This window comes from Acanthopagrus latus, chromosome 8 (assembly GCF_904848185.1).
Source record: "Acanthopagrus latus isolate v.2019 chromosome 8, fAcaLat1.1, whole genome shotgun sequence".
Classification (NCBI taxonomy): Eukaryota; Metazoa; Chordata; class Actinopteri; order Spariformes; family Sparidae; genus Acanthopagrus; species Acanthopagrus latus.
The window spans coordinates 19,576,796-19,597,619 of NC_051046.1; the positions used below are offsets into that span (position 1 = coordinate 19,576,796).

The following is a 20,824-nucleotide window of genomic DNA, read 5'->3' on the forward strand; positions in this document are numbered from 1 at the left end:
GACAAATGGACAGTGAAGATGGCCATTTACGAGCTGTAAGTACTCATTAGGAGGAAGGAACAGTTTTTCCTTCAGTGTTAAGTGAAATGTACAGTATAACTGATCCTGGACACACTGTTCGCTCAAGGCCCTGTTATGGACTGTGGTTTCCAGACATGCTGCCAATGGCAAAAGAATGCTGTGCGCAGCAGTTTGCTGACATCCAGTTGAGGAATTTATGCAGCTTTTGTTGTTATCCCCAAGATGTAAATCTGTCCATAAATCTGCAGCGTGCAGCTAGTTTTGGCTGGCATCTTATTTCAAATAAAGATCAGACAGCAATTTCTCCTCCAGAAATATCAGCCTCTCAACACGGTTGCTCTATTTGGGCATGAGGCGTATCAAAGCCATCCATAACACTTGTAAAACATCTAACTGCCCTGGGGTGACGTCATGTGTTTATAGCTCATAAGCAGGTAATACTAGGCTGAATTGGCACCATGGTGTGTGTCGTAAAGAATACCACACGCACAGCACAATGTAGATTGTGTTTCTGAGCATCATCCATTCAAACATGATCCCTTCCAAGGAGCTGATCCATGCGGGTCACGGAATCATTCACCAGAATGAATGGCGACATTTCCAGGGAAATGCTGAGGAAAAACAATACGCCATATTGTGAGGTGGTGGGCATTCTAATTTCATTTCAGATAGCACATGGGGGATTTTCTGAGGAAGGATTGCGAGTTGGCGTTACAAGCCAATCTGCGAAAGGTCTCGATCTGTGACACTGAACAAGACCTTGAGGGAAAACACGGGACAGGTGGCTACTGCAACAGCGGAACAAAGCTTTACGAAACTGTTGCAGAATGCACAATGACGATCTGCTTCCACCTCATGCTCCTAACTACATCAGTTTTATGTAAACATTTACCTCTTTATTGCATTGTTGAGTGATTTCTTGATGCCATTTCAGTGTAGAAACCAATCTGTCACTGACGATTGCTCACTGACAGATTATAATTACACAAACATGGAAAATGACAAGATTATTTTTCAAAGCACGGCTCTGAATTGCTTTGAGCATCATCGTGATGATGAGTTAACATGTGCGGTGTTAATTCTTGCAAATGTTCGCTGCAAAACAACATGAAGCAAGGTGGGGAATTATAAAAGGATCTTCAAAGGAAAGCCAAGCAAGTTTCCCCAAAGCAGCGGCAGACTGTATGATCGGAGAGCAAAGATCACAGGGAGGCAACCATGTAGGAGCAGAAACATTGGAGTTGTGAGAGCGCAACATTGGGGAAAGAACGAATTGAGATCCTATAGCTTCAGGGGAGATGTTGTTTTGCTGGTGTAGAGAGTGAGGCAAACACAGACCAATTTACTGAGGGAAAATTGTGCTGTGGTGAAAAAAAAAGAGACCTAAGAGCAGACCTGGCCCATTCTTCACTGTGCAATCTAATCTCAGCTCTTGGAGAAGATGGGTGAAAACAAACATTGTTCTCCTGTCAGCAGCCCTGATCGGACATACAGTGCGCTCAGTCCACTCACACGCCTGTGCCTCAAACAATAAGAAGGAGATGATTAAACCGGGAAATCATTTTTAACACTGGACAATTTAAGTGCGACATGATGAATATTCAAGGCAACAATGACCTCTGATACCTTCCTGGAGGGTTTTGAAGGAGGACAATAATAAAGGGCCAGATGGGGCCTTTCTCAGAGGATCCCAGGGCTACACTAGTGCAGGCTCAATATCAGTAACAAAAAGATTTCTGAGGACACTATAGCTTTAATTTTTTGAAAAAAAAAAAAAAAATCATAGCAATCCCTTTCCCCTTTAATACTAAGTTGTTCAGGATTTGGAAAAGCAACAGTGATCAACTGTTATAAATTCATTTGTCCTTGTTCCACACTTGAAGCATCTTTCTGAAGAGCCTCAAAATATAGTGTGATGGCAGGGCTGAGCAATATGAAATGTCCCTGTTGAATATTTAATTATATTGATATTTATCTGTTATTGTGATACGATATGTATGCAATAAATTACGCTTTACACCAGACAAAACCTCCTTGAATTCATAAAACAAAAGGCTGGCTTTATTCTATATGTTTGTCTACAAATCCCACTGATTTTAGTAGTTTTCAGATGACAGTGGAGTTGTAGAGGAATAGGCTGCCTGTCTTCACCAGAAAAGCAGATGTATAGGTCATCTGTGTAAGCAGCCTACTCATGTACTCATGTAGCCTACTCACTAATGTTCAGTGTTTGGTAGGCGACGAGCTCTACTGGTCTTAGTGAGTATGACGCGAGCAAAAGAGGAAGTCAGGTGACGTAGTATTAAAAAAGCACAGGACTTACACAAGTTGACTGTGTGTTAATTTAAATTACGTGGAGTCGGTAACATACCTAATTTTGACTCAAATCACCTTTTTCCGAAACCAAAGAATGTAGCTTTTTACTGTAGTTTAATCATATTGTTTTGATGGCAGTTTTTTTTTAATTCAAATTTAACCTCCTTCTCTGTGAGAATAAAATATCATACTTGTTGCTATGATCAGTTCTTTGTCGGTTTTGGTCTTTTCATCGGACTTGATGATGTTTAGACAAATATGGAATATTATAAGCGTCATCCTAGATACGAGATAGTTGTAAAATAATGACACAAAGTGATATATGATGATATGTAAGGTATGTGTATGGTGATATGTCATACATTATCAATTACATTTGGTAAAACATAGTAGCAAATTATTGTCCAACCCTACATTAAGGAAAGCTATGAAAAGATGAAATAAATAAAGACTTGTGGAACATTTATGAAAGCATACGTCCATGAATACTCTGAGGTCAGTTGAACAGTCCTTAAGAATGACTGGGATGATTCTCCTCTAAGGTTACAACTTGCAGGTATAAAAAACTATAGACTGATTTGGCAGTCAAAATGAGTATCAATAAATACATACAAAATGAATAAATAAACCTGGAAATACATACATTAGTAAATAATAATAATAATAAAAACCTTTGCCTCTATGACTTACTAAGAGTCTTTAGTCCTCATTGGCTGGGGGGTTGTGTAGTCCATAAACTTATACTTCTAATAATGAGCCATTCTTTCTGACTGGCTGTCACCACAATGCGAACACACTCAATGTCAAAGGCAATTTTGTGGTCTACATCTTGAACCTCAATGTTGCCGTTTTTAAACTCCCCTAATGTGATATACGAGGAACACTGTTTCCCTTTCTTAGTCCCGACTAGTTTCTCTCCTACTTCCAGAGCTCCGTGGTGAAGAATGTCATTCTGACGGTCATCAGAACCGGTAGCAATCTTAATTTTACTAATTTTAGTAGATTTATTAAAGACTATAACAAAGAAGTCTCCAGTAGCAGGAGGCTTGCCCCAAAAGTATTCATCCACAGAGCTGTAAGCCTTTGTGGCGTCGTAGTTCTCAAAGACGTTAATGTTCGTGTAAAGGCTGGCAGGAGGGTTGTCAGGAATGTCTATGGAGTCTTCCTCGAAGTCGTCGTCCTTCAGCTTGTTCTCCGCTCCTTTGTATGAAGAGTAGTAGCCCATGTGCTGGAACAGCGAGGGCTTGAAGCGGATCACGTCTTTCTGGGCCAGCAGGCCCCTGAAGTGGATGAGGAGCCAGTCGCAGGGCATTTCCTGGTAGAACATGAGGAGGAAATGAGCCAGACGCGGCAGGTCTTTGGAGTGGTACAGCTTCCCGATGTAGCCCAGCTTGGAGAACTCCAGCATCACCCAGTAGGAACCTTCTCTGGAGGTGATCACCTTCTTCAGCGCCGTCAGGAAGTTCCTGGAGCAGCGCACATCGTCCTCTAACATCATGTAGAAGTGAGAGAGGTTTGTGCAGAAGTTTAGGAGGAAAGCGTAGTCCACATTCTGCTTAGAGCGGAAACGGACCCGATCCTCCGGGTCGTTATAGTTCCGTTTCAACCCATCCAGAGATGGATAGTAGTCCTCTGGTGCCTGGATCACCAGGAGGCGCCCGGCTATGATGTGGTGAGCAAACTTCCTGGTGATCTCCTGCACCAGGTTCTCACACCAGACCAGATCAAAGTCTGCAAGGTGGACCACAACCACAATCTCTTTGAGTTCCTCGTAACTGGACTGATCAAAGATGGATTTGATCGTCTCCAGGAGGTAGTTTCCTCTTTTTCTTTTGACTGATGACAGTCCGATGGTGAGATACTCTGTGAATGAAAGTGAGCAATTCATGTTATCATAATGTAAACAGAAATTATTTTCAGTATATTCTATAAACATGCTGTGGTGGGTTTGAGAAGAGCTATATTTTAAAACTCATTTCAACAAATGTTCCTAAAGAAAATAAAGTCCTCCTGAGCTCTTGGGAATAGTAGACTAAATAATCAAAGACAAAAGGTCCACTTCCACACTTTTTCCCATTTCTTGCTTCCAACTGCATCTCTCAATCTTACTCAGCTGATACCCTACTTATACAACCACTTGTTGTCAAGTGACCTAAGTCTAACAGATTACATGGATGACAATTCATTGAATTCTAATGAAGTCTGCTAATGAAGACCTTTGCAAGTAGTTGATGAAAGCTCTAAAAAAAAACCTAATGAGTGGATCTTGAGCTAAGCCTACGGTGCAATATTTAAAATCAGAACACCATAAGATTTATTGAAATACCCTTCTGAAACATTTATGACCAAACTTTTATTACACTTGTAAAACCAACCAGGGGAGCCTTGTGTTCACTTTAGGTAAAAGTAAAAACCACTGGATGACTAAATCTTGGTATATGCGAGAAGAGCAGCACGTAGTGTTTAAATTTGAGGTCTCTGTGGAACAGTTTCTTTTTATTGCTTTGTCTTCAATACCTATGTCAGACAGTATAAGGTTTAGATTTTATTCTTGGCTCATGTTCACAACCACGATTTACTGTAATTCCCCAAAGATCACAAAAAGAGTCAATGGAAATTTCTTTTTAGACAAACACTAAACTTACTCTTGCGGTTCAGTGGGGTTCCAGCGAGATAACGATATGTGACATTAATGGTTCCAGAGAAATTACTGAGGTCTCTGAAGGTGTGAACATATCGCTCTGAGCTCGGCGGGTGGACCGATGTTTCTCTGAGCTGTCTTTTATCGCCTTCCTGGAACACAACATGAAAAACATAACATTACTTTACATAATGAACATTAGAGAATACACACAAGCTGTCACAACTGCTGCAGAAAAGGGGATGGGAAAAGTCATCTTGAAAACTTTGCTACTGTGAATAATTAAAATAAGGTGAAAACCAGACGTTTGCTTTCTTAAACTTGCCTCTGACATCCTGTACAAACCTGAGACAATGTGTTCTGATGTAGCTGAGCTAAACCCCAACGTTTGGAGACAAAGGAAATCTTGAAATCTCTCCAAGCAGTTTGCACAGGCAAGCGAATATGTCATATGACTTGAGAAAAGCACAAGGGGGCTGAAAATGCGAATTCTCTTTAAATAATTTAAACAACAAACACAGATAATGTACTGTGATCACCAACTTTTGATGGCGTCATGAATAAGAAATAAATCAACTGGATGTTCTCAACTTGGGCCCATGTCATAAAAATTTAAACATGTTTCCTTAAAAAAAACAAGCAATTATAAACAGCGACAACATGGGCGGAGAGAGCAAATACAAGAACACATTTGGTATCAAAAGCGCATTTGATAAAACTTCAGAAGAAATATAGGAACACTAAGTGATCTATCCACCCATCAATCCAGCCATTATCTGAAACCTTTTCAGGGTCACGGCCGGAGCCGATTTTAGCTGACATTGGGGCGATGATGGTGTACACCCTGGATAAGTCACCAGTTCATCGCAGGGCCTTATTGATCTTATTTGATCAAAATTCCCAATTTGCAAAATGCTTGCTAAAAACATGCACAACACTCACCAGCACGTAGCCATCTTCAATGTAGAGGTTCAGGAAGAGGAGGAAGGTGATGAGGAAGCCGAGGAAGGGAATAGTGGAGCGTTTCCTCAGACACCTCATCTTGTCCAGAGATTTCCACACAAGCCTCATGCCGTGCACGCTCTCGCAGGGATCTGCACGAGGAGAACATGGGAAACGACACGTTAGGCCTGCTTGCTCTGAGTGTCGTCAGCCATCATTGCTGCATGCGAATAATTTGCCTTTTTTATCAAAGAATCAACATATTGTGGGAGAACTAATTTTTAGGACCGCATGGTCATGTATGTGAGTATCTTCGACTAGCATCACAATTGTTCTTCAACAGACTTCTGATGATCTGTTGTAGAGCGGTGCTTTTCTTTACCTCTCAGGGAAAGATGTGGATCAAATCCACTAATTGGATCACATGAGAGAAAAGGCAAAGGCACTGCAGGACATTCCCCACAATGGATTACTGATTTGAATCAAGTATGTGTCTTTACCTATAACAACCAAAGCTAAACCAATAGTCGCCTGAATTTTTCAGTGCATCCACACACCTCACCCTGCATGTGTTTTCTAGCTGTGCAGTGATGGGTGGTGGTGCGATGGTGGACGGCCAGCATTTCAATACATTCTTATTCTTTGATGGGCAAAAAGAGAGATGCCTCTGTATGCTCTTATCAGCTCGCCTTCTCCTCTTTGTTGTGAAAATGTGAATCTCTATTTTTAGATTACAGGCCATCGTCACCAAAGGGAAAAGTCATTTCAATTTCCAATTCAGTTCACTTTATTTCGGATTTGTGGTCCATAGAAGAAAACAATAGAAAAGATAACGGGTAAGAGATGGGCCCAAAAAAAAAAAAAAAAAAGACAAAATAGAGCATAAATGGAATCATTTATTTTATAGAATTAAAGAAAATAGAGATAGACGCCAATCAGACCTCATGGTGACCAAAAGTCCAAAACCAAAAGGTACTCAATAAAGACTGTCATAGTAAAATACAACAAATCCTGACATTTGATATGCCGGAAGAAAATTTTCCATTTGCTTAATGAAGAGCTTAAATTATTGATCAATTAACACCATTCATGTCAATAAATGCTCTGTAAATCAAACATTCTCTCTCTCAAACAAATCAAACTCTCTCTCTCTCTCTCTCTCTCTCTCTCTCTCTCTCAATAGAGACTGGTGCAGCAGAGGAAAGGCTGTAGTAACTATACTAGTATTAGATTATTAGGGTTACGTGTACCGATTATTTTCACTGTGGTTTAATCTGTCGATTATTTTTTCACTTAGCTGTTTGACTGTTAAAATCTCTCAGATGGTGAGATATGTGGGTGTGTGTAAAGCTGGTGCAGGAGTTTGGACTGGTGTTTTTCCCTCCTTGTTACAAACCAGTTATGATCCTTTCAGAGGTGTGGTTGTATTTGATAAAAAACCCACCAATACTAGAAGTCAGCTGTACTAGCATTATGAGGGAAAAGGAGATGGCAGAAACGAAGCCAACAGAAGTTCTCACAAGACCTGTAGGTGATTTCTTCTAAACAACGCTTTGAAGCTTTTATTCATTAAGGCTTCTATAAATAATTGCAGAATGTGTGTGCTGGTTTTGCAGAGTGAGCAGGGCTGGATGGAAACAGATTAGAAAAAGAAAAAAAAATACTATAATCAGCCAAGATTACATTTGTAAAAATGTTTGATTAGATTGTAGCTACATTTTAAAAGAATACCTGATTACAGTTTTGATTATGCCCTTACGTGATGACAATTTAAAAAAAATTACAAACTCTCTTGGGCATTGATTTGACAACTGCAAATGCTGGATATGGAAAATGAATTATACTGTATTTGCAATTAAAAGTCTCATTTCGTATACATTGACTCATATAATTAGTAATCAGTAACTGGCTTAATTTCACAGTATTCTGATCTAACCCTGGGGGTGAGCTGTGTCAAAGGACGTTGACAGGTTAGACACTATACTGTATATATCCATGCTTGTAGAGTCTGATGTGCTGCTGTGAGTATTAGTACATGTCCAATTGTCTTTTGCTTCCGTCCTCATGTCGGTAATGCATATGTGGGTAATAATCATGGATGGACCTCACTACTTTACATAATCCATTAAAACAGCAGATTCACAGCTTCCTTAAATCATGGAGAGTCGAAACAAAAATGTGAGGTCAAATATGTTGGGTTCAATTACGATTTTAATGGTGTCAGCAATAATTTGGCTGTCAGAGACTCAGGGCAAGAAGTCAAAGAGTCACACACTAAACTGATTTATAGCCCTTTATCCTAATAGTAAATGATCTGCGTGTGTTAAATAAACAGAAGAAATCCAAGGTCTGCTTGATGTTGAAAGCTAAACTTACATATACCAGGAGGCTTAAAGCACCAGTGAAACCTATATATATCTTTCGGCCATAACGCAATCATGTATCAGGCTCAGTCACAAAAAGATTGGCAACTCCTCATAGCAACTGCACAACTTAGACTGAGTGAGGGAGAAAAAAACCACAGACAGCAGCCGCAGAAGTAACAGCCTAACAATGGCGCTGGTCTTTTCTTTGCCAGCAATTAGGCATCAGCATGCGCTTTTGTTCCACTGCTGCAAAACCCCAGAGATGCCTAATAGAATACAAACTACCTCTAAGCTCAGTTCAATGACCATACACACATCGATCACTCGCACCAGGAGTCAGCCTCACCTGGGATTCAGCTAGTCAATACCTCTTTGTGCACACTTGAAAACTGAATTTAACACATCCATCCACTGCGGCCTGTTCTATGCAATTGTCGACTCAGTGTGGCGTAACGTGGCAGGCAATTATCAGTAATTACAATATTCAGAGCTGTTATTCCCCTTACACAGTATGACAAACATGCATTACTATCCACAGCATATGTAAGAATGTGCGCTAATTATGAGCTGGTTAATTGCTGCAATTTAATTTTTATTGACTGTCAATCTTGAAATCAAAGAAACAGTATTTAAGGATCGGAGCACAAAAGGAGCACCTGTCTCCTTAATTGTTCGTGTTGTCAGCACTGAGTCCAACAGTTTGATCAAATCAATAAAGGAGTCAACATGACGGTGTAAGTTTATAACAGGTTTTCATCAAATTCTCTGAGAAGTTTTGCAAAACAAGTCAATTCTGTGTCACATACACAAAATGAACAAGCACAATACAGCAAACACACAGCTGCAGTGGTTTCCATTACATTTCCTGGCATTCAGCACTTACCAGTTGACAGGCTTGGAACAGTTTAACCCCCACAACTTAATCGCTATCTGATACAGTGCATACATGTTAACATTTCTCTAGAACTGTATCTGGAATTTGAAAATTTGAGTAGAGCGCATTTTTGTAACTATATACAGTACACAATATATCATCTATACACTCTTTGTAAGCTATTGTGTTAGCAACAAAGCGTTCTTGGTTTAAGCACCAAACTGCACAAAAACTACTACTAGATCATACTTTGGGTTGAAAAAGGGCCACTGACCATGCTGCTCTTCTTTGGGCGCTTTGAATGAGAATGGGCTGTTCCAAACATTGTGTCAGTGCAGACAACAACAATGCCTTGATTACCGTGAACATTCGTTTCATAGAAATTCCATTATCCTTACTCTCTAGCTCTGTTTTCAAAGCAGAATATGTTGCATTGTCTCCACTGTATCTGTGGCATGTCTGGAATAAATTGCAGAGCTCCGCTGTAGAAAGCTGAGAGCAGCATGCTGATGATGAGAGGAGTCATTAGGGCCGCTTTGGGGGAATCTCAGCTGATGACTACAAGTATACAAGGCCTCCTGACACCACAGCTCAGGTAACTCTTCCTTCTCTGTGCCTGCCCTGCGTTCTTCAGTGAGAGCTCAGCGGAAGCTTTTTCTTTAGCGCAAACTATGTTGCACCCACTGACCTACAGCAACAACAAAAGAAAAGTAAGTTGTGTGCGATCGAGTGGTAGAGCTACGATTAAACTACTTTCCCGCTTCATGTTCGAGCGGAGCTGATCTCTCATACTGGAGTTTTGGGTGTCTATCCCGATGATACAAGACAAAGCGAGGCGCCTCTCTTATTTCAATAATTCAGTGTGGGCTCAGTGCAGGAAGAGGATGAGATGCTCATCCTGCCAAAGGCGCAGCTGGGAAACATGCTCACTTCCCCTACCCCAGATTTAACTGTGACTGAGATGCATGGCAGAACAACTAAAACATCATCATCCCTGCTTCCACTCTACTGTATATTCCTAGAATATGCTAGGATATAAGGTGCATGTGGAGATATGGATGATGGATCACTGCGAGCATCGGGAGGTTGTGTGTGTTGTTCTGCTCATTCTGGTGTCATGAATCCCGAGTGCAACTGCAGCAGTGAAATGGACTAAGTGTGTTTTAATGGGTGTGTCATCCTGGCAGTCACACACTCAGATGTCTCCAGCACCATTTCAGGACAAAGCACACTCCCAGCAGGCTGGGGCTGTTAAATATCCATTATGCACTGTGTGTGTGAACTGGACCAAATAAACCACAACACTGCCTCTCTGCTCACTTATACCCAGCGCGCGGTGCACTTAACAGATATCAGCTGTCTTTCCTGAACTCCTTTTTAAAATCGTGCTCTCAGTGAGAGGTTAAATCCCGTTAGGCTGATATAAAGGGAGCTGGGTGGCAACACAACTGTGACAAATGCAGAGTGTGCGAGCCAGACATTACAAATTCAATTAGATTTTCCATCTTGTGGCTTAAGTGTTTAATTTGATCAAGATACTCAATTTGTTTGTCTTTTTTTTTTTTGTATATATCATTTTGGCTGTAACCAACACTCACACCCTGCTAGGAGCCAGAATTTTTACTACAGAGATAAGACAGAGAAGACACCCAGAAAGCCTCTGAAAAATCCTCCAAGAAAGCTATCACCTGGTTGTATCACACCACGACTACTGCCTTGGGGTTTGGAAATGGCTCTCTGCTGGAAATCTTCTGCCCATCAATCCTTGACGTCACGGCAAGCCGAGGGTTATTATGTTGCTGTGCAGAAAGATGAGCGAGCAAGGGAGTGAAAAACGAGTAACAAAGGAACTGTAAAATTACGTAGCTCTGTGTAAACTAGGATCATGATGAAAATGAGAATTTCTGTGTCTTCCTCGTACAATCAGGGACGCAAAGAATTCAGGACTTGGAAATGACATTTTTAGGGAGTTGATTTCTTCACACCTCCTTTGTGAGATTTCGATGTCTTTTTTGATTCTTTAACTGGTCTAGGTGCCAAATTCATTATGATGAAATGGTATACTGAAGAGAAATGGGAAAACCCACAATTTAGACAAGAAGTCAGGACTTCTGTAAGGTTGACAGGTCACAACAATTAAATCACCACCTTCAGCAATGCCCCTAACACAGTCATGGTGACAGAGGCATTGGCTTGCTCCACCCTGTGAGAGCTGACCAATCAGAACAGACTAGGATTTTCAGGAGGGGGGCCTTAAAAGGACAAGCAACCAAGAAAAGAAGAATACATTTTCCCCAAATTAAAGTATGAACTTGAAATTGAGCATACTATAGGACCCTGAACCTTCTATTATAATAATTACAGAAATTCAGCAAAAGCCCACATTTGACAAATAAATATTATATTAATTGTCCAGTTATTTCAACACTGAAGTGAGAAAGTAGGTTGTAGGTTTTTATAAATGTTTTGCGAGCAGTATTTTTTCATTTTTTTTCTGTGTTCCAGGCAAACCTTGGCAAGCTATTTCTGGACTCATCGTCAATGTCCTCCCTGCTTCCCTGGCAGCCCATATGAGATGACTGATCCAGGAATTGTCTTCTTCTCCCCTGCTACCCCCCCTCCCTCTAATGGTGAAATCTGACGGAGGCAGACTTCAGATGGAAAACATGGAGCTCCCCAGTGAGGAGAAAGCAATTATGGTCTGGCCTGATGTGCAACCTAATGCCAAGAATTCTATATCACACTGAAAAAAAAACAAAACAAAACAAAACAAAAGACCTTCCATCCCCTCTCCATTCGTAATGGCTTGATTGCTGCCGAGTGGAAGCATTCCTCCTGCATGCCAACGACACCACTTTTTGTTTTTCGAGTGCTGTGAAAGGGGAGCGAAGAGTGCAGAGTAAATGGAAAAAAAGGTATAGGATTGAGCAGAGCAGCACTGACATGCCAAATAACACGAGTGGAGTTCCACAGTAATTTCACATCCCATCTTCCCAAGGTTGTTCCTTTAAAGTCATTCCCACAAAAGTGGAACCACAATGTCAGGATGCTTCAGAGAGCACGCGGCTTGGCAGAAGAGTAACACCTGCAGACCTGAATCTGACCAAAATCTGAATATATTCCTTTTTCGGAAATGTTTGTGTAGAGTATCGGCACAATGAATTCATTCTTTTGAATGCCAGCAGCCAACTGAGAAAGGCAGAATAATGAAGATGCGATTTGAAAATAAAAATGTTCTCCCATGAGAGTCTCAGGTACACACAGCACCGAGTCCCTCCGTGTGTATTGATGTGTATTCAGAAATCAAAATAACCTCTTAACAAACACTTTCCTTTGCCGGCTCGAATCAAGTCTCAACTTTCTATTTAGGCCACTCCGTCTTTAAGATGTGAAGCCGCGTTTTTGTAATGGGAAAACCTAGATGGGAAACTCATTGTGAATAAGAAAAGGGGAAAAGATTAATAAAATGGGTAGCAGGAAAGCAATTCTCCCACATTTCATCTTGTTATCTGTTTTACATTATTTCCCCTGGGTATCCTGCACCTTGCAGATATACAGCTCTGCACAAATAATCAATTAAGCCTGAAGATTTGCAGGGATTCAGCAGTTGCTTTGTGTCAGGCCTTCAGCCACTTTCAATGGATTTTCTTTCTTGATAAAAAGCCGTGAGTAACAAAGGCTTTTGTTGATAACAAAATTGGTGGAATAATAAATCCCTTTATTACGAAATGGCTGTTTTGTTAATAATTCAAATTGGTCAAACAGTTTACCAATTACCACATTCTTACAGACTGCCAGACAAAGGAATCGCTCATCTACAAAGACTTAGCGACCCTTGTCAGACATCCACGCCTCTTATGGAAACACCGAAATGATCTTAATTATCAGGATGCAACGGGGACTCATCAATGAGGGTGTTATCAGCTCACGGTCTGGTAAATTAAAGCCTGAAAGCTGTGTTACTGGGGGATCCAACATGTAATTCCTGTCAACCATGTGTGTCACAGCAGGCAATCATGTTGCCACACAGGTAATCTTCTCTTATTTTGCTTTTTTTTTCCCCCCTTCACATCTGTAAACTGCCAAGCGGTTTTCTGATCAAAAAACGGTGCCAAACACGGTGTGCTTTACAAATCCCTGTTGCATCAAACTCCGGAGGCCAGACAGTAGGGCCGGGGACCCGAGCAGATGTACCACCTCGCGACGGAAGCAGCACCACCTTCCCCCATCGCCTCCGTGCACTGGGCCTGTCACCGCTGTCAGCAGCTTGAGCTCACTCACTCTAATGGGAGGAGGAGGTATTGTGGAGGTGGACAGTGTGTGTGTGTGTGTGTGTGTGTGCGCGCTGAATGTGATGTGTTCCCCATAGACACACTGTCCAAGTGTGCTCCCCCCCTCTCCCCACTACCAACTGCCACTGCTACCACTGGTCCTCGAGGGAGAAACAAGCAGTCTAGTGACAACGGCACTTCCAGCTGTTCTCCCATAAGGAACCGGTGTGGTAGACGAGCCTTGGAGCGTAAAAAAAAAGGAAAACAACCCCAAATGGTCCCAGCCTGTCAGGCTCTCTGATACAAGAATATTTCCAAGCACCGCCAGGCAGCCTTTTCTATTCCGGACAGTCCTGTGTCCTTGCCTTTCTGAGCTCGTACAGTCAGAGGACGGTGCCTTGTTCTCGTTCCAGGATGTTTTGGAGACATCAACAAAGCCTTTTGATTCATCAGCGTCAGGGCTTCTTCCATCCAGACCAGTACTGGCGCAGGTGGTGCAAGTTACTGGAGTACATTCTCACGGAACACCGAGCCAGTGCCATCCATTGATGCTACCTTCAGAGCAATCAGGCATCAAAACATTTAGAACAAATGGCTGTGGCCCCGTCTCTGCTGCAGTTCAATTGTCCAGATCATCCAGCCCAGTCTGTAATTGAAATGTGATTGTAAAGAGCTTCCTCAGATCGGTCCATATCCCCCCCACCATTTGATTTTTACTAACTTGGCTGGAGAGGCAAAGGTCTCATATCATTTATAGCTCTGAATGATGGACTTGTGCCACGTCTGCACAGCCAATCCTTAATGCCATCAGTGATATGGAAGCGAGGCTGCATTTATCATGAAACACAAACTGAGTGCAATCAAAGAGCTTAATGTACTGATTATGTGACAACACATACAGCACTTGCTTCATGACGGAGGGCTGCTGAGAGGCTCTTGGAGTCTCTGCAGCGGTGTATCGACGTGAAAGTGATTGAGGACGCGGCCGCCCCTGAATCACACTTTCACTGTGTTGTATAGATGTTTATGTTTAAGGTCTGAGGGAAACATGAAAGCCCTTTTTTTCCGGCTATAGTGAGAATAATGAGGACGGGAGGCGAGAGAAATGATTCATATATGGCCGAGCCTCTCTGAGGCCCTTCTAAGCAGTTAGCACTTTGACCCAGATTAGCACGCTGCCAGGGGTGCACTTGGGAGGGATGGCAATGGAGGACTGCGATACCGTCTGCTTATTTCCACTAGAAAACACACTTGACATGCGTACACCCCCTGTACACATTCAGACACATGCATATGGTCTTCATTTCCTCCCCATCCCTTGTGTGAGGTTGTTAAGACGTGGTGATGTGATATAAATTATTACCTACATCTGAGACACAGGATGATTAGTATTTGAGTATTGTAGAGTGCTCTCTCGGGCAAAGATATTCAATTAATTCTTTGTTATATCACATGCAACTAATAGACCGTGTGTCTTCCCATCTTCGAACTCCCTGACTGCCCTCTCTGCCTGACGTCATGTGTCATAAACATATGCTGCTTCTCCCGCGAGGCACTTTTCTACATTAAAAGCACAGACCCATGTGCATTAGCAGACAACAGCCTGTCATCGTGTCTACTCCCTAAAAAAAACAAAAAAAAAACTGGACAGTGGCTACGGGCATGAGCCACGATGAAAAAAAAGAAGGAGGGGGAAAGGCCACTGAAGAAAAGGCCTGAAAGAAATCCCCTTTCCCTCTCCTCTTCTCTCTCTGTCTCTATTTGTGAGTCAGGAAAAAGGAAGAGGAGACTTGGCTCTGCCTTAAAAGCACTTAAAAAAGCCAAGGTCACCTCCTGGTCAAATCTGTGAAATGAGAAAATGGCTGAAGGGGCAAGAGGCCGGTGGCAGATAACATGAGAATGCACTATCTTCTCCCTACACATTTAGTGAAGGGGAGGACGGGGCACTGGCAGGCTTTTCAAAAGGCTCCGTGTTGAAATGCGGACCGGAGACACAAAAGGATGGCCCAGATTCCCCCCAGTATGACACTGCATACACTGAAGTGCTCTTAGGGAATGAGCTTTTTGGTCAAGCGGCGAGTGGACAGCCAAAGAGCTGAATGCGAGCTCACATGACTGGGTTTTGCATTTAATCACGGCAGCTGAAAGTACTCAGGTAAATTTAAAGGTGCAGCCTCTATTCCAGTCAAGAATCATATCATATACAACATTAGGAAAACCTATCTTGAAATTAAACTGACTTTGTTCTAACCCGATGCTTCAATCAGTATCTTAAAAAAACATTGACAACAACTATCTCACTTGACACTGTTGGCCCACAGTTTTTTTTTCTGTGATACATATACCACCAAATTGATTTGTATTTAATCAATATGCATGCAGCTGTGACTCATGTGCTATGACCCAGTGTGCCCATGATCTATAAGTCCTGTTTGCGCACAGAAGTGGGCTCCCACTGGGATCTGTGATAGCTGCAGATGGGTATCCGTTTTAATGGCGTGTGACTCAGCCAACTCTGTGTTGTGTGAATTAAGGACCCAACCACACATCATTTAGCGGACGTCATCCAATATTGATCCCATCTACTGTCTCAGTTACTGATAACCCAGATATGTATCAGATATTATTTGGGTTTTTTGCATAAATGTTCCATACAAAGTAGACAGTAATGGATACTGCTGTCAAAATGCTCAATATTTGGAGGATTATTGTGTGTAAGGTTAGTTTAGTTTCAGCGAGTTCAACCCATGGCATGCTATCTTCACAGCACCAATGCTAGCGACAAACTCTAGTGATTAGCAGTTGGAAAAATGTACTCAGGAGATGGAAGCTAAAAAGAGAGTGAATACTGGAATCACATTCAACAGGCGGCTATAACCTTACTTAAATGGGATGAAAATGTTCCTCGTTTACACAAAGGGTGACTAACTTTGCAACTGTTTGTGAACTTATTAGCTATAGCAAATTTATGGGGCCATAATTTGTTTGCAGCTTGTTTTGAAGAATTCTAGTTAACCGAAATTGGTTATCCCTTTAAATTTCATCAAGATCCTTAGTTCTAGTCACATGAAACTAACAACGATACTTGTGTTCAATTGCGTATTGTATGTGAAATTATTTAACTACCTTAGTAGTACAAAAAAAGGCTCACTGTTGACTCCATCTATCCTCTCCGTCTCATGCAGAGTTGTCAGTCTTTATACTACTTCCCCTGACCTCCTCCTTTGCTGCTGTAATAATTAATGGTGTCCACTAGAGGGCATCAGCTACATACAAATGTAAATATGAGTTGTAATAAGTTGCTTTCACAGTCAACCTATATGGACACTTTCCTGATGACGACAGCATGAAATTGCACACATCTATAATAGTCATTAGGTGAGGATACTATCTTTACAGTCAGTATTTGCATTTTGTAATAATCACAGTAGTCTTTACAGTGCATCAAGAAACACAGGACCATTAACACTTTTACTTCAAAAGCAACCTTTGAAACATAAAGACCACAAATTCGGTCTACCCTGACAGAAGTGCAACAAGCAGAAATAAAGATGTATAGCACAATACCTCAGTGGAGAAGCCCATGTTTCCTGCTGGCCTCACCAGCCTAGAAAAGCGGATTTGGTATGGAGGCGGATCTCTGCTGAGACGCTGACTACCTATCCCAGTGCTTCACTGATGGGAGAATATCCTATATCCCTGCATCCTCGGAAGTCTCCCAAGTCTCCAGCATGAATATTTGATGAGAGATGTGTGGGATGGCCAATCACTAAGCGACATTTATCTCAAATACCCCTGACTGGGCAGCCCTCACCGAGCCTCTCCTTTGGTAATCAAAAACAAACGTTTCATGCATGAAAAGGCCTTTTGAAGAGAATCATCAATTCCACTGTAATGTATGTATGGAAGATTAGCTCTGCTGCATGCTGAGAATGCATTAGGTTTTCAAAAGCTGATACAAACACGACACACATTCCTCCGCTTTAAATCTTACATTTACATTTTTCCACTACCACCGCCAACAACATGATAAAGCGCGGGCTATTTTTTTTTTGTGCATCTCGCCTGCTTGTGTTTGTTGTGTCTGGCCTCCCATGAGTCTCCGAGAGCACATGCTCCATATTAATTAGCCATTCTGGGACTTAAGTCTGTACTTATTCAACCTTAACGACCCTGTTTGTGCCACAGTAACATTACAGAGTGTTCAGCAAATTCCCGCGGTCATTGCCACGACGTAGCTGACCTTGAGTCTTCCATCATCAGCCCATTATTTTATAACCTTGGTTATGCAAAACACTGTGGCATTTGTGATGACAGAAATGAGCTCCCAGGTCCTCATAAAATCCCCGCTCCAATTCTGTACCCTTTTAACGATGCTGCAATTGAGCTATTTCCTCACTGTAGCTCAACAATTACAGTTCCTTCTCTTCTGTCTCCGACTAATGAGACTGGAAAAGTATCAAAACTCTGGACGATGTTGAATTTCTGCTCCAAAACACAGTGACTTTTCAAGGCATGTGTCCAAGAGCATTAAATCGGTGAGTTACTGTTATCAATCAACGACTCTATCAACCCCCTGCAGATGTATTATAGTCATTTTGTGCTATGGGCCAAAAAGTCTTTTTAATTGCACCTTTAACCTCCATCTCTTCTTGTGAAGTTGCTCAGTGGCCAACCGTAGAGGACAGTGGTTGTGGTGGAATAAAAAACACAGGTGTCTTATGGGATGCGATATACTGCATCGCAATTCAATTAGATTTATAACACACAGAGGTTCTCAGTCAGTGTATTTATGGCTCTTTTCTGTCACTTGTGTTTAACTCTGTGGTGGCAATTTATTGCTATAATCAGATCAAACTAAATGAGGCACCAAACCAACTGTAACACAATTACACTTTAATTATGGAGTGTTTTACTGTTCAGCGACATTAGTGCTCAGAGCTAAAGGACTGGCAATGTCGCAACAAATATGACACTGGCTAATTCCCCAGGTCTGAATTCTTATTTTTGTCCTCCAGAAATGTATTTAGAATCAGCTTGAGGGCAGATTTACTGTCAAGAAAGACTGTAACGCTCTACAGCTGACATTTTTTCTTAATTATGTTTATACAAGGACTGTTAGACACTAGTGTGTCAGCAGGTCAATCTAATGTTGCCCTCGCTAGTCGGCACCAGCGTTGTTTCATTAATGTTCACATTTAAATTATACATGAATATAATTTGCTCCTCAAGTGTCCTCCAAGACAAATGTTGCTTTACAAAAGAACAAGCATCTGTTACCGCTGTAAACAACGCTAGTTGTTGCATCTACTGTATGATATTAAAACCCATTCTCACCTCCAATACATCAGATACAGCAGACTGGTCAGCTGCCCTGCATGTCTATGTTTGGGAGGTGGTGCTCAGATGGGTCATACACCTGACTTGCCCTCTGTAGACCAGGGTTTCCATCCTGTATATGTCCAAGAGTCAGGAATGATATGTCTTTAAATCAGTCAGTAAGACAATGTATGTTACATTGCGTGACATGACCTGAGTGTCAGCTGAAGACTTGAATGTCGTTATTTCAACCCAGGCTGAGATTTTTCCTGAAACCCGGCCAAGTAGTTTTGGAGCCTAAACCTAACCAAATGTCATCTGTTTGTCTGCAAGTGTCATTTTGAAAGTCTGGCCAGACATTGCATGTGGCCTTTACTTGATAACCAGTGTCTTAGTTTAAACCTTACAGCCACTGACCAAACTGCTGTATTTAATGAGTTTCAGTGAGAACTTGTTAAATATTACGCAGCCATCTGTAATTATAATGTCATAAAAATACAATTCAAGGGTCATTTCATATGGGGCAAAATGGCAAACATTTCAGCTGCACTGAAAATATGATTTGTTTTTTGAAGAATGTGATTAACGTTTACAATTCTTTACCTGTGTGGATGAAACTGTGCTCGGTTCTGATTTGGTTTAAGTTGAGCAATCTAAAAAGCTGAACTTAAAGTTGTATCACCATTTAAACATCAGCTAAGTAGTCATTAACATCCTGATTGTTAATTAGTCCCCTTCACAGTTTAACACATTTTCCTCTTTTTTGAAAAAAAAAAAGCCCTTATTACTCCATTTTCTACTGACAGCAGATCCTTAAATGACCCCCACTCAGGTTAATGAACAATCTCACAGTGTGGAACTGTTCAGTCACGTTGTCTCTCCTGTTTTGGGATGTGTAGCCAAAGGGACTGCTTCTTTTGAATAGTGGTTGTCTGCAATTACGCTTTAGGTGGATCTGCTGCTGTCAGTTTGAGATGCTGACAAAAGATGCCCTTTGCGTTTGAAGTAGTTCATCTTGCCTCAGGTAAAGGAGTCCATAACTTGGCAAAAAGGAAAACTTTTTGTTTGGTTCCCAGCCTCGGGCAGGCTTTTAACCACGCTGGCTCCTCTGATGTTGAAATACACACATTACACATTCAAAGTAGTTCTCCAGAAAAGAAAAAAAAAAAAGAGAGAAAGGGAATCAACCCTCCTCATTTCATGAAAGTGCAACTAGACCGCTCTATTAGGAGAGTGTGCTGCACATTTCCTCCTACCTTTTGAAGAAGCAAATCAGAATCCAGTAAAAGCTTGTCTTTGTGCATTATTAATGCCACAAGAGTGAAAGAGGGAGCAAAGAGTATGCCTCGCATCCCGATCTTCACCTGGCAGCAACAAAAACACACATATCCTCTTCGTCATTACAAGTCTGAGCATGTTAAATGACTACTATTAAATGCTTTCAATAATACATACGTCTTTGGAGCATTTTAGACCTAATGCTAATTTAATTTGAAGACTTACGCACATTAGCTACAATATCCTCAGTGAAAGAGGAGAGCCGTGTTTTCAGCAGGTCTCCAAATGTATTCTGCAGACACAGCCGTTCTCTTTCACCTCTAGTGCCGAGGATCTGGTGTTTATTATTCAGCGTAAGTCGGCACACCAGCCCGGCTCCACCTTTGGCTCATTTCCGAACAATTTTCAAGCTTCCTGTAAAATGAATATGCATTGCCTTTGCAGTGAATCCATTTGCAAGACAGAATGATAATGAAGAGAAAGTGCTTTCAAAAAACCCAATTAATCTCATGTAAAACGGCTGCTCAGTGCTTCTAATGAGATGCCATTTTAATAAGCGGGTATGTTGTACAACAAAGCCATTTGGTAAACATTATTGTTTATTTGTTTGATGACATGCAGGCAACGGAACGGATTGGATTCTGTGACAAATAAAAACGATGTTTAATGTAAAGAAAATGTGCCTTTCCATTGTGACGCGCTGCCTACAGTACACAGAGGTTAATGCTACACACAGAGAAGTAACACAGAGCTGCATTAACATTATTAAACAGCTCTCTTATTCAAAATAACCTTG

At 41.5% G+C, this 20,824-nt stretch overlaps 1 protein-coding gene across 2 annotated transcripts in view; it reads right to left on the reverse strand.

Annotated features, from left to right (window-relative positions):
* Positions 1-33: 33 nt before the first annotated feature.
* Positions 34-20,824, reverse strand: part of LOC119025165 (alpha-1,3-mannosyl-glycoprotein 4-beta-N-acetylglucosaminyltransferase C-like) — a 104,636-nt gene continuing 83,845 nt past the window's right edge. For both annotated transcript variants that reach the window (XM_037108569.1, XM_037108568.1), the window contains exons 5-7: positions 5,921-6,072; positions 4,983-5,130; positions 34-4,200 (exon numbers count right to left, since the gene is read on the reverse strand). In XM_037108569.1, coding sequence (XP_036964464.1) covers positions 3,044-4,200; positions 4,983-5,130; positions 5,921-6,049 — 1,434 coding nt within the window. In that variant the 5' untranslated portion in view covers positions 6,050-6,072 and the 3' untranslated portion in view covers positions 34-3,043. The remainder of the gene's footprint in view (positions 4,201-4,982; positions 5,131-5,920; positions 6,073-20,824) is intronic.